This window comes from Rhinoraja longicauda, chromosome 28 (genome assembly GCF_053455715.1).
Source record: "Rhinoraja longicauda isolate Sanriku21f chromosome 28, sRhiLon1.1, whole genome shotgun sequence".
NCBI lineage: Eukaryota > Metazoa > Chordata > Chondrichthyes > Rajiformes > Arhynchobatidae > Rhinoraja > Rhinoraja longicauda.
The window spans coordinates 10701289-10716224 of record NC_135980.1 but is presented as its reverse complement, the minus strand read 5'-3'; the positions used below and the strand labels follow the sequence as shown (position 1 = coordinate 10716224).

At 44.4% G+C, this 14936-nt stretch overlaps 1 protein-coding gene across 1 annotated transcript; it reads left to right on the top strand.

Moving 5' to 3' along the window:
- The first annotated feature begins 2402 nt into the window (after window positions 1–2402).
- LOC144607136 (phospholipid hydroperoxide glutathione peroxidase GPX4-like) lies at window positions 2403–12651 on the top strand. Its single transcript, XM_078423758.1, has 7 exons — window positions 2403–2557; window positions 6713–6807; window positions 9074–9218; window positions 10171–10322; window positions 11239–11263; window positions 11381–11440; window positions 12371–12651. The coding sequence occupies exons 1-7, from the start codon at window positions 2483–2485 to the stop codon at window positions 12401–12403; spliced, it is 585 nt and encodes a 194-aa protein (XP_078279884.1). The 5' UTR covers window positions 2403–2482; the 3' UTR covers window positions 12404–12651.
- Window positions 12652–14936: the final 2285 nt, after the last annotated feature.

Below are 14936 nucleotides of genomic sequence, written 5' to 3'. Positions count from 1 at the left end.
GGAACTTTGGGCTTTGTTTTGTTTTTGTACTATATATTTATTTATTTATTGAACTTTTATTTCTGTTTGTTAATATATTATCTATTGAGAACTGTGCTTACAAACCTGTGGTGCTGCTGCTAGTAATAATTTCATTGTTCCATTTTGGTACATATGACAATAAAACACTCTTGACTCTCTAGTAAGAGGGTGTGCATAAATTCAACTCTATACTTTGACTTTCCTCAGAGATGGCTAAGATATTAAAACCATTCTGTGGCCTGCAACCACAACAGCCTGACCGCGGGAGAAGACGGCAGGAGAAGGGAAAGACATTGTGGCCTTCCATCACAGTGAGGAGAGGACTGGAGGAGACTCACTGTGATGGATGTTTCTTTGATGGATGTTTCTTTTTTTGTGTGTTTTTGGGGTTGTGTAATTTTAATGCCTATTTAATGCTTTTATTGTTGGACTGTGTTTTTGGGTTTTTTGGGGTTGTGTAATTTTAATGCCTATTTAATGCTTTTATTGTTGGACTGTGGGTGACTGAATTTCGTCCAATATTGGATGACAAATAAAGCTATCTTGAATCTTGAATGACATAAATCTTCACATGGCAATATATTTTCTTGGGTTAAACAGGAGAATGTTTTAAAATAACCATATTATTAATGTTGAAGGTGCTTTGCTACATTCTGCTACGTCCTCCAATATTATCTTACATGTTGTTTAGTTTAGAGATACAGCGAGGAAACAAGCCCTTCGGCCAACCGAGTCCGCGCCGATCCCCGCACTATCCGACACATACTAGGGACAATTTACACATACACCAAGCCAATTAACCTATACTAGACAAAGTGGACCCGTTGGGCCCAAACCTCTCCTGCATTGGTGCAGCACCCTGTCCTCCCCCCTCTCCTCCACCCCCCTCTCCTCAACCCCCTCTCTCCTCAACCCCCTCTCTCCTCAACCCCCTCTCTCCTCAACCCTCTCTCTCCTCAACCCTCTCTCTCCTCAACCCTCTCTCTCCTCAACCCTCCTCCCCTCTTCCAAACTTAAAAATGTGAATAACTTTAAATATATAACACCGATTTCAATAAAAGTACTTGCATTATCACTAAAGTGACAATGGTGGGCCTAAAATTGTCACGCTATCGTGTACCGTTTTGGCTGAAGTTCAGTCACAAACGAGAGTTTTAGTATATAGATAATATATATGCGTCTTCGGAGTGTGGGGGGGAAACCAAAGATCTCGGAGAAAACCCACGCAGTTCACGGGGAGAACGTACAAGGGTAGAACGTGGTCGGGATCGAACCCGGGGCCCGGGGCCCGGGTCTCCAGTGTTGCAAGGCAACCACTCCACCGCTGCGCCACCGTGCCGCCCGGTATTCATGGAGTCAGGTGTGACTTCTGAAAGTCACATGTGCTGAATCTCAAGCCTGCACTGCCCTTCCCTCAGTAGTTCCTTTGACACATTTTTCCCAGGGTGATCTGCAGCCATTGAAGTGGGGCGGCACACACAGCGGCACAGACAGCGGCGGAGGCCCGGGTTGGATGCACCCGGCTGTTGTCTGCCTGCCTGCCTGTCTGTCTGCACGGCCCGGGGGTTGCATGTGCTCCCCCCGTGACCGCGTGGCTTTCCTCCGGATGTTCCGGCTTCTCCCCTCACTTCCACACAAGGACAGTCTGAAGGAGGGCCTGGACCCGAAACGTCGCCCGTTCCTTCTCTCGTGAGTGAGATGCTGCCCGACCCTCTGTCTGAGTGAGCTACTCCAGCATTGCGTGTCCACCTTCAATTTGAACCAGCGTCTGCAGTTGTTTTCCTGCAGGATAATTGGCTAATTCGTTTTTTTTTTTTAAAGAGTAAAGTTGTCCAGAAACTGCTGAAGAATCGGTGACAGTTGTCTAACCCCACCCAGGGGTGGGTGTGGAGGAGGAGGAGGCCCAGCGCTGTAACCCCACCCAGGGGTGGGTGTGGAGGAGGAGGAGGAGGAGGCCCAGCGCTGTAACCCCACCCAGGGGTGGGTGTGGAGGAGGAGGAGGAGGAGGAGGAGGAGGCCCAGCGCTGTAACCCCACCCAGGGGTGGGTGTGGAGGAGGAGGAGGAGGAGGCCCAGCGCTGTAACCCCACCCAGGGGTGGGTGTGGAGGAGGAGGAGGAGGAGGCCCAGCGCTGTAACCCCACCCAGGGGTGGGTGTGGGTGTGGAGGAGGAGGAGGCCCAGCGCTGTAACCCCACCCAGGGGTGGGTGTGGAGGAGGAGGAGGCCCAGCGCTGTAACCCCACCCAGGGGTGGGTGTGGAGGAGGAGGAGGCCCAGCGCTGTAACCCCACCCAGGGGTGGGTGTGGGTGAGGAGGAGGAGGAGGCCCAGCGCTGTAACCCCACCCAGGGGTGGGTGTGGAGGAGGAGGAGGCCCAGCGCTGTAACCCCACCCAGGGGTGGGTGTGGAGGAGGAGGAGGCCCAGCGCTGTAACCCCACCCAGGGGTGGCTCATTTGTCCGGCGATGCTCAGTAGCGGCCGAGGCTTCCTCAAGCGAGTCTTATTCCTGGCTCCATCGGCGGTGCGATCGGCAGCAATGGTGAGTGCGCGCCCCCGACCCTCCCTCACTGTGCGCCCCTGATCCCAGGCCCTGTATCGGGGAGGGAGAGGTGTTGTTGCCTGGAGGACAAGCGGGTCGTTCCCAGTCGCTCGCCCGGAGCTGGTAAATGTGGGAGAGGTCGGGGGGAGGGTGTCGCCTGGACTCCGCTCCCCTCGGCCCAGCCGCGGCCCTGCGGTTGCTGTTGTGGTCGTCGCTGGGCCCTGTGCTGTGGACAAGACCAGGACCCTGATCCCCGCAAAAGCCTCAGCCGGTCTCAATTTTGCCCCCTCAGCCGCCTGCTGAAGCAACTGGGTGTGGAAACCGTTCACGGTCTATTCTTTGTCCCTGGGTTTCAGAAGTGAACACTGCGATTAATTGCACTGCGATTAATAACTGCACACTGACAGTTTATCACCTCACAACCCCTCGGGTTAATTATTATATTTTGCACCTTGGTTGCAAAGGAATATTTCGTGGGCCAGTCAAAAATGTAGAAACAAAGAACTGCAGATGCTGCTGGTTACTAATACACCAAAGGACAGAGTGCTGCAGGAACTTAGCGGGGCAGGCAGCATCCTTGAAGAACATGGCGAGGTGGAGACCCTTCTTGAATATGGGAATCGTCACCTATCCATGTTCTGCAGGGATGCTGAGTTCCTCCAGCACTTTCTGCCCTTTTATATATTTCATGCCTCCTTGTATTCAAAATAAATTGAGTTGGGGAAAATTGGTGGGCAAAATTAGAGCACATGGTATTGGAGGTAGGGTACTGACATGGATAGAAAATTGGTTGACAGACAGAAAGCAAAGAGTGGGGATAAATGGGTTCCTTTCAGAATGGCAGGCAGTAACTAGTGGGGTACCGCAAGGCTCGGTGCTGGGACCGCAGCTATTTATAATATACATTAATGACTTGGATGAAGGGATTAAAAGTACCATTAGCAAATTTGCAGATGATACAAAGCTAGGTGGTAGTGTGAACTGTGAGGAAGATGCTATGAGGTTGCAGGGTGACTTGGACAGGTTGTGCGAGTGGGCGGATGCATGGCAGATGCAGTTTAATGTGGATAAGTGTGAGGTTTTCCACTTTGGTGGTAAGAATAGGAAGGCAGAGTATTATCTGAATGGTGTCAAGTTAGGAACAGGGGACGTACAACGAGATCTGGGTGTCCTAGTGCATTAGTCACTGAAAGGAAGCATGCAGGTACAGCAGGCAGTGAAGGAAGCCAATGGAATGTTGGCCTTCATAACAAGAGGAGTTGGGTATAGGAGCAAAGAGGTCCTTCTGCAGTTGTACAGGGCCCTAGTGAGACCGCACCTGGTGTACTGTGTGCAGTTTTGGTCTCCAAATTTGAGGAAGGATATTCTTGCTATTGAGGACATGCAGCGTAGGTTTACTAGGTTAATTCCTGTAATGGCGGGACTGTCATATGTCGAAATGTCATATGTTGAAAGACTGGAGCGACTAGGCTTGTATACACTGGAATTTAGAAGGATGAGAGGAGATCTTATCAAAACGTATAAGATTATTAAGGGGTTGGACACGTTAGAGGCTGGAAACACGTTCCCAATGTTGGGGGAGTCCAGAACAAGGGGCCACAGTTTAAGAATAAGGGGTAGGCCATTTAGAACTGAGATGAGGAAGAACTTTTTCAGTCAGAGAGTTGTGAATTTGTGGAATTCTCTGCCTCAGAAGGCAGTGGAGGCAAATTCTCTGAATGCATTCAAGAGAGAGCTAGATAGAGCTCTTAAGGATAGCGGAGTCAGGGGGTATGGGGAGAAGGCAGGAACGGGGATTGATCAGCTGATTGAGAATGATCAGCCATGATCACATTGAATGGCGGTGCTGGCTCAAAGGGCCGAATGGCCTCCTCCTTGTCTATTGAGTTCTTTCCTAAGAAGGGGCCATGAAATATCCTTGGCAAGGAAAATCCTAAAGCACACCATAAATACATTAGGAGCAAAATGCAAGCCAGGGATCGAGTAGGTCTCTTAGGACCTATCTATGTGTGGAGCCAGGTTATGTGGTGAGGTCCGAAGTGAATACTTCTCAACTGTATTCAGTAAGAAGGGTGTGGCACAGTGCATTCAGATGTGGGTAATCTGGAGCAGATCGGGTGTTAGCTGTCACGGGAAGTGTAAATCCCCAGGTCTGAATGAGATTATCTCACATTGCACTGGAAAGCAAGGGAGGAGATATCTGGCGCCCTGATGAATTTTCGCATCTTTGTTAGCCTCATCTGAGGTGCTTGAATATTGGCAGATGATGTTTTGGGTCAGGACCTTCAGATGTGTTGGAAGACTGGAGGATAGCAAATTTTGTTCCTTTATATGAGCAGGGAGAAGGCAGTGTCAGCAACATTTTGTTTCGTGCCAATCCTGTAAAATGGGATTAAACGGCAGTGATCTTGTGATCTTTTTTGAAGTCAGCAAATATTTCTAGTTTGCCCAAACAAGTCCTTGTTTGTTTAGTTTGATTTGATTTAAATGACAATAACGTGAATTCTTGTCAAGTGTGTTTAATTGTCATGCACTGGGAACAGAATAATGAAATACATGTAGGAAGGAACTGCAGCCGCTGGTTTAAACCAAAGGTAGACACAAAATGCTGGAGTAGTACTGGTCATGGAGTGAATTTCTGTCTGTAATCTAAACGTAAATTTAGTCTAACATTGAGATTAAATGGTATTTGGGATTTGAACTGAAAACATCAGTTGCCCAAGAATAGTTACTGTCCTGGTCACCTACTGACCTTTGATCCTTGATTTTATAATGAGCTGAGTCAGTGGCTTGTGAAAGACTGACCTTTGCACATTTGTATTAAAATACTTTCAGATGGTTGAGCAAGGATGAATGAAGGAAAACAGCGAGGGGGACAGTTCAGATCAGTGACTTTTCATTAGAACTGGAAGAAGTAAGTTTAGAGCAAGAAAAAAAGTGCGTGCAAAAGGGTTAAACGAGCAAAGGGGTGATAGTGCAAGGAAATAGTTTTGAAATGTGAGTGGTTATGTGAAGACTGACTGCATTGAGTATCGAATGTTGCAGTGTGATTGGTCAAAGGATAAGGTGCAATGTGGAGGACCCAAGGCCGTGGAAGTGTTGGATGGGGGTGAAGGATGGGGGGAGGTGAGAGGTAAGGTTATGGATGGGGACTAGAGAGTTTGTGATGAGAGACTATAAGCTTGGGTCATGCTCGTGGACTGAACAGTGCCACCACAACGAGGTCACCTAATCTGCTTTTGCTCTCCATATTATGAAGGAGAACACCCTGTGACTGCAAGGATTTTCTCTGGGTGCTCTGGTTTCCCTCCACACTCCAAAGATCTACAGGATTGTAGGTTTATTGGCTTTGGTAAAATTGTAAACTCTCTACTGTGTAGGGTAGTGCTAGTGTACGGGGTGGGGCGGACGGGCCTGTTTCCGTGCTGTTTGTCCAAAGACTAAACCAGTGCAATGTACTGAATGGAATGAGGTTTGAGCATATTGGTGGTTTACTTGGAGGGTATTTAGACTTTGAACAGTGAGGGGTAAAAAGGCAGCTGCCAGAGTACTGTATATTGTTAAGGAGTTGCTGATAATTCAACATGCGGCGTTGCAGAAACAACCGCCTTCGCTGCCTTGCCATCAGCTAGTAATCTCCAAACTGGGAAAGATAAAAGGTTTTGAGTTTTAACTCCTGTGTTGGTGCTGACTGGATCCATATTCGTATTCAAAAATAGTATTAAATGGTTTTAAAATGTGGCTAACAAAGGATGCAATTAAGGTAGAGATGTTGCAGGAAAGATTTGCAGGAATGTTGTCTGCCCGGGTGGACTAGAGCTACAAGGAGTGATTCGATCTGCTGAAAATGTTCTCTCTGGAGTGAAGGAGGTGTGACTTGAGAGGTTTCAAATAGAAGTGGTGGGTGTACAGAACAAGCTACCAGAGGAAGCAGTAGGGTGTAATTACTATATTGAAAATATATTGGGACAGATACATTGATATAAAGGTTTGGAGGAATGCAGGGAAATAAGATTTGCATTGACAAGGATCTTGGTTGGCATGGATGAGTTAGGCTGAAGGGCCTGTTCCATGCTGTCTATCTCTGAATTGAAACGGATTATATGTTTTGACATGTACGTTTTGATATGTTTTAAAATTCTAAATCTCTTGCAGAGTGCAAAGCCAGAAGATTGGCATAAGGCCAAAAGCATTTATGAGTTTAATGCCAAAGACATAGATGGCAATGACATCCCTTTGGAAAAATACATGTGAGTTTGTTGTTCAGTATCTGAATTGAATTGAATACGTTTATTGGCCAAGTATGTACGCATACAAGGAATGTGCCGCTCGCAAGTAACAACACGAACATACTGTAAACAATTAAGAATAAAGCATAAAACATTAACAATAAAACATTATAGTTTAAACATGTGAATGAAATAAAACAGAGCAAAAGGAGGCTACAGACTTTTGATTATTGAGTAGAGCTACTGCTCGTGGGAAAAAAGCTATTTGTATGTTTGGCTGTGGTGGCTTTGACAGTCCAGAGTGGCTTTCTAGAGGGAAGTGCTTCAAAGAGTTTGTGGCCAGGGTGAGAGGGGTCAGAGATGATCTTACCCGCTTACTTCCTGGTCCTTGCAGTGTACAGTTTGTCAATTGGGGGGGGGGGGGGGGGGGGGGGATTCGTTGCAGCCGCCGGATATTGTGCTTGGTGGCTGAGCCAAACCAGACTATGATGGAGAAGGTGAGGACAGACTCTACGATGGCAGTGTAGAACTGGACCATCATTGCCTGTGGCAGTTTGTGTTTCCTCATCTGCTGCAGGAAGTACATCCTCTGTTGGGCCTTTTTGACTGGAGTCGATGGTGGCCCCCCATTTAAGGTCCCTGGAGATGATGGTTCCAAGGAACTTAAATGACTCCACAGATGTGACTGTGGTGTTGTTGATGGGGAGTGGAGGGGGAGCTCTCCTAAAGTCTACTATCTCAATCCTAATTAATAGGCTGTAATGAACATCCGGTAAAATTTGCTTCACGCTTCTGTTTGAATATCTGTACCCAGGCAGTTGTGTTGCTGCCTCCACTCCAAGAACCTGTGTTCAATCCTGACCTCGCTGCTGTCTTTGTAAAGTTTATTTCCTCCCATATTCCAAAGATGTAATGATGGGGCAAATTGCCCCATCACAGGAGATTAACAGCAAAAGGAATCAAAGGAATCAAATGAGCGTGCATGGGGGAGTAAATTTCATGGAATAAGGGAAATTAAAGGAAGAATGGGATTGACTGGGAGCTGGCATTGACTCCTTTGGCCCAAACAGTAGTCTCCAATGTTGTCAGACACTGTAGAACATGTGAGAGTGCAAGAAAACTTGAACTGTAATTGCCCCATCTAAAATGGCTGGTGTGATAAATGATTTGCAGGTCCCCGAACTAATGCAATTTGCCACAAACTCAGCCTACTTTGGGCTTGCACATAACAGGAAAAGGCAACCTTTTAAAGCTACTGTGGGTTTTTGGATGGGATCTCAACCATAGTCTTCTCTTGCCGGATGTCTTGCAATGAAATGAGGCAGGCGGATCCCTCTTGCTCCCTACACTGCACCATTCTCATGTAGGAATGTTAACAGTGAGTGGCGTTTTCATGATAAACTGTAATCAGTTTAGAATTAACGACCCTGTAGAACCTTTGGCCCAAATCTTATCATTAACAAGCTAGCTGGTCTGTAACCATTCATTGTTTTTAAGTTCTTGAAGGCTGAATATTTCTGCTGCTTTGAAATCTTTCATGTACACAAATCCCAAAGGGAGCATTTGAGAAGATGCGGCGTGGATCAGAAAGGCATCAATTGTCTATATGGGTCCAAAAGGAAGGAGCGGTAATTCAGAGAATAAATGTAATGCGTAGGAAGGAACTGCAGATGTTGGTTTAAACTGAAGATAGACACAAAGAGCTGGAGTAACTCAGCGGGACAGGCAGCATCTCTGGAGAGAAGGAATGTCTGAAGAAGGGTCTCGACCCAAAATCTCACCCATTCCTTCTCTCCATAAATGTAATGTAGTATACACTGGAAGTACGAGTACGTAAGTCTAAATGGTAGGATCTTTAGTGATTGTAGGTATATTCAGACCCCTGGGTTCATTTCCAAAAATCTTTGAAGTTGTCACGATAAATAGTCGAGGCTTCTTTAAAACTATACTGCATGCTTGCTTTTAATACAAGGAAGTTATGAGAGGTTGTATACTCTTTCTACATAGTGTTGTTACAAGTTTATTTAGCTTTCAAACTGGTTGGATCTCAAAATCTTTGAGCAAGTTTTAACATGCCAGATTTTTGTTGGGCACTTTAGCTGTGACCTTGGATTTTTTGAGATTGCAAAATTGTAGTGTTTTGTCTGGTCTTTGTGTTTGCGAGTTGGAACATGCAATGGTTTATATGATAACTGCCCTGAAATGTAGTTCACAGTTTATTTCTATTGACTCTTCTCGCTGCCCCAAAAAAGTGGTCTTTTAAAATCTGTCTCTTTTTCTGTTTTAGGGGATTTGTCTGCATCATCACAAATGTAGCCTCCAAATGAGGAAAGACCTCCGTAAACTATACTCAGTTTACTGAGATGTATACTCGGTACTCTGAGAAAGATTTACGGATTTTGGCTTTTCCTTGCAATCAGTTTGGCAAGCAGGTAAGCTCTGGGGAAATGCAGCAAACTTGCTTGTTTCTTGTCATAAGAGTCATACGGCGTCGAAACAGGCCCCTCGGCCCAACTTGCTCACAACGATCAACATGTCCCATCCACACTAGTCCTACCTACCTGAATTTTCACCCTTATTGCTCCAAACCCATCCTATCCATGTATCTGTCTAAATATTTCTTAAATGTTGCGATAGTATCTGCCTCAACTACATCCTCTGGCAGCTCATTTCATGCTCCCACCACCCTTTATGTTGAAAAAAAGTGTCACCCCTCGGGTTCCCATTAAATCTTTCCCCCTCACCTGAAATCGATGTTCTCTGGTTCTCGATTTCGCTACTTTAGGTAAACACACAAGTCTCTTGCCCAATCTATTTCTCTCATGATTTTGTACACTTCTATATGATTACTCCTCATCCCCCTGTGCTCCAAGAAATAGAGTCCTAATCTGCTCAACCGCTCTCTATTGCTCAGGCCCTTGAACCCTGGCAACATCCTCGTAAAAGTGCTTGTGCATTTGTTACATCCTTGTACTTAAATGCATTCTCCTGGTGGATGAAGGATGCTGATCTTTCATAACTACAAGCTGGGCTTAAAACAATGTCTACATTCAAAACTCTGGATTTCCATCTTTCACAACATAATTTCTGTTCGTGATTGGATTTAAATAATTATCAGCACCAGATTTTAATTAGAAACTGGCTTTTAAAATTGGGTTTTACGACTTGTCACATTTGAGTATTAGTTTTGACCATATAGACCAAGTAATTCAGACCAATTCTATCACAAAAGACTGTACATAGATGAGATGCCCTGAAATTCAGCAAATCCTGATGTAAACATTAAAATCAAAAGACTTCATCTCAATTTTGCAGTTTGTTTAGAAAACTACATTTAATGAAAATGTCAAATGTTGTTGGAACTAATGTGAATCCTGTTTACAGGAGCCTGGAAATGAGGAACAAATCAAAGAATTTGCAAATAGTTATCATGTAAAGTTCAACATGTTCAGCAAGGTTGATGTGAATGGAGACCGTGCTTCCCCTCTCTGGAAGTGGATGAAGGATCAGCCAAAAGGAAAAGGGCTTCTGGGGAAGTATGTATCCATCTTAAAGTGACAAGATTCCGTTTGAAGGAGTCATAGTCACACGGTGTAGAAATAGGCCCTTCAGCCCAATTTGCCTATGTCGACTAATATGCCCCATCTACACTAGCCCCATCTACACTAGCCCCATCTACACTAGCCCCACCTGCCTGCATTTGGCCCATATCCCTCTAAACCTATCCTATCCACGTACTTGTCTAAATGTTTTTTTAATGTTGTGATAGCACCTGCCTCAACTACCTCCCCTGGCAGCTCATTCCATATGCCTACACCTTTTGCATGTAAAGAAAAAAAGTTGCCCCTCAGGTTCCTATTAAATCTTTCACCCCTCCCTATAAACTATGTCCTCTGGTTCGTGATTCCCCTACTCTGGGTGAAAGACACTATGCATTTACCCCATCTATCCGTCTCATGATCTTGTACACCTCTAAGATCAGCCCAGCACTCGAAGGAATAAAGTCCTAGCATGCACGACCTCTCCTTATAGCTCAGGCTCGCATGTCCTGGAAACATCCTCGTAAATCGTCTCTGCACCCTTTGCAGTTTAACATCCTCTTTCTGATAAGTGACCAAAACTGAACACAATATTCTAAATGTGGCTTCATCAATGTGAGGGCCAGGATAATAATTTTAGTAGCTGATACCTTTTTACTGGGGAGAGTGGGATTAGAAAACCTTTGCCTGTAGTCTGGTGCATTGCTCTTTCCCTGTAAGCCTTCTGATTCAAAATACCATGGTGGTGGCGGCTTATGATGTAATGCATAGGTGAAAGCTACACTCCAGTTAAGGAAGCTACTGCTGATATTTAAAATATTGGGATCATTTGACAAATAAAATCAATGGGATTACTTAAAATGATGAGAAATGCTTTCAAGAAAATCAAAATCTCCCATTTTTATCTTCACAGTGCTATCAAATGGAACTTCACCAAGGTATGTGGTGTGTGAGTGCAGAACTTGCAATAAACAAATCTGGATAATATTGAACATTTTGCACACAGTATTGTAGTGATGGTCTTGGGTGACTTAGTGACTTCTCTTTATTTCTAGTTTCTTATTAACAAAGAAGGGCATGTTGTCAAGCGGTATTCTCCTATGGATGATCCTGTGGTAAGTACATTTAAACTAAGTTCTTCATGGAAAATGTATAGTACATCACCTTCTTTGTGTACACAACACCCACTGACTGCTCTGTCCAAACAGATGGAATGCTTTAAAGTAACAACTACAATTAAAGCCTGCTCAATGTACGACTTGAAATACACCTGACCTTTTCTACTGTGCTACTTCAAATAGTTGCCCCTTTCTGATCACCCAGACCAGTGTTCCTGATCACTAAAGTATTGCCCAAAGTGGATGGTTAAATGCTCATGAAGACTAGTTCTGTAGGAGCGATGAATAGTGCCAGCTAACTTAGAAACGTAGCTGACAAACAGCTGTAGCAGAAGGATCTGCCTGATTCAGACGGTCGCTCCTTGTGAGGACTCAATCTTGTCTTCATCCGAGGACATTCTCCATTGTGTGGCCCTTTCATTAGGGCAAGTTTAGATCTTGCACCTTAAAATGGTAACTCCAGGAAGTGCCGCGAGAAGTGGCAAGGTACTTAACTTGTAATTGTCTGGGTTAATGTCACTACAGTTGAGAATGGGAACTAGCCCATTGAAATGCAAGGGGAGCAGCTGCAATGATGTGGCATATTTGTAGCTGTGACACATGGCGATGTGCAGGCTGTGGACTACTTGGTGATCCCACAAATCGTGAACAAATGGTAAAGGAGACAGCCCCAATGACGCTGCCACCTTTGGAGAGCCCAGCAAACGAGGTTGATGCATTTATAAAATGGCGTTAGCCTTCAGGGCCAAGGGAAGTAGATTATCCACCCGAACCAATTGGTGAAATGGTTTCGGTGATCTTTGGAAAGTAATCTTATAGTAAAAATTTCCCTTGGATGTTGAGTGCAGAAGATGTTGTAACCTAGTACTGAGAATGATCGAACTAGTCCTGAGCGAATGTAACATCCTCCAATTTTGTTTCAAACAGGTGATTGAAAAGGATCTCGCGCAATATTTATAAAAACAGTAGAAATGGTTGATGGAATTTGAACTCGATGTGGTGAATTTTTAATCCTGGCCAATGATGGCCCGCTGGTAAACCTGCTGCAGGGACAGTGGACCTGATGATGCCTGCATCCCGGGGGGAATTCTGAACACATTGTGTTTCTTGGCAAATCTGTGCTGTATATTCCATTAACAATGACAATTGTACAGAACTACCTTGCACTGTTGAATTCCTTAATAATGGCAATAAATCATAACACTCAAGCAATCTTTGAAGTTCATTGTCTTGACCACATTTCAGAATAGTATTTCTTTTTTTTTTGCTTTCCCTTTCATTGAAATCCAAACTTATTGCTTTACTCAATGCTGTGACACATCCCAAATCTCTTCCCACAACCCTATGTGAATTTTGTCAGCCTTCTTGTGCAATTGGCCTCATGGTAAGAAGCAGAGGGTAGTGATGGAAGGTTGTGACAAGAGGTGTGCATCAGGGATGGGTGTTAAACCTATTGCTATTTGTCACATATACAGTGCCCTCCATAATGTTTGGGACAAAGACCTATCATTTATTTATTTGCCTCTGCACTCCACAATTTGAGATTTGTAATAGAAAAAAATCATATGTGGTTAAAGTGCATTGTCAGATTTTTTTAAAGGCCATTTTTATACATTTTGGTTTCGCCGTGTAGAAATTACTGCTGTGTTTATACATAGTCCCCCCATTTCAGGGCACCATAATGTTTGGGACACATGGCTTCACAGGCATTTGTAATTGCTCGGGTGCGTTTGCTTCCTTAATGCAGGTATAAGAGAGCTCTCAGCACCTAGTCTTTCCATCACCGTTGGAAACTTTTATTGCTGTTTATCAACACGAGGACCAAAGTTGTGCCAATGAAAGTCAAAGAAGCCATTATGAGACTGAGAAACAAGAATAAAACTTAGAGACATCAGCCAAACCTTAGGCTTACCAAAATCAACTGTTTGGAACATCATTAAGAAGAAAGAGAGCACTGGTGAGCTTACTAATCGCAAAGGGACTGGCAGGCCAAGGAAGACCTCCACAGCTGATGACAGAGGAATTCTCTCCATAATAATAAAAAATCCCCAAACACCTGTCCGACAGATCAGAAACACTCTTCAGGAGTAAGGTGTGGATTTGTCAAGGACCACTGCCTGCAGAAGACTTCATGAACAAATACAGAGGCTACACTCCAAGATGCAAACCACTAGCACATATTCTTGCTATCGAGTGCGGGCAGCGTAGGTTTACTAGGTTAATTCCCGGAATGGCGAGACTATCATGTTGAAAGACTGGAGCGACTAGGCTTGTATACACTGGAATTTAGAAGGATGAGAGGAGGGAAGGAACTGCCCAAGATCCAAAGCATACCACCTCATCTGTGAAACACGGTGGTGTTATGACCTAGGCATGTATGGCTGCTGAAGGTACTGGCTCACTTATCTTCATTGATGATACAACTGCTGATGGTGGTAGCATAATGAATTCTGAAGTGTAGAAACACATCCTATCTGCTCAAGTTCAAACAAATGCCCCAACTTATTGGCTGGCGCTTCATTCTACAGCAAGACAATGATCCCAAACAAATGAGTTTTTCAAAGCTAAAAAATAGTCAATACTTGAGTAGCCAAGTCAATCACCCGATCTGAACCCAATTGAGCATGTCTTTTAAAAGCAGAAGAGATAACTGAAGGGTACTAGCCCCCAAAACAAGCTTCTAAAGATGGCTGAAATACAGGCCTGGCAGAGCATCACCAGAGAAGACACCCAGCAACTGGTGATGTCCATGAATTGCAGACTTCAAGCAGTCATTGCATGCAAATGGTAGGCAACACAACATGACTACTTTCATTTACATGACATTGCTGTGTCCCAAACATTATGGTGCCCTGAAATGGGGGAGACTATGTATAAACACTGCTGTAATTTCTACATGGTGAAACCAAAATGTCAGATTTTAATAAGGCCTTTTTAATACAATGTGCACTTTAGCCACATGTGATTTTCTATTACAAATCCCAAATTGTGGAGTACAGAGGCAAATAAATAAATGATGGGCATTGTATCAACAATTTGGATATGAATGTTCACATTAGCATCTTGGCATCACATATGTCTGTAACATGCCACTGCACCTCAAAAGGATAATTTTAGAACTTCATAAATCTGGATTAAGGTCAAGATATAAATATTTAAACTACAACCTACCCCTGGCCAGCTTTTAAGGATGTGAGAAGCAATTTGTTCCTAGGATGAATGTTATGAACTGTTCTCTCAAGGTGCAGCCAGCTGCTAGTTTAGTCAAAGCCAGCTTAGAGGCAAAGACAAGATCCCTTGTGCCACTGTGGGTGGGGATGGAATCCTTTCAACATGACTCGGAGAGCTTTCCCCACTCTTTCACTATAACAAATGTAATTCTTGCTTGTGGTCCCTTTTAGAACCTGGTGTCTGATGGAGCTTGGGTTGGTGATCTGGGGAGGGAAAATAATGTAACCTATGCAATCACATTACTATAGGAGAAATCCAGAGT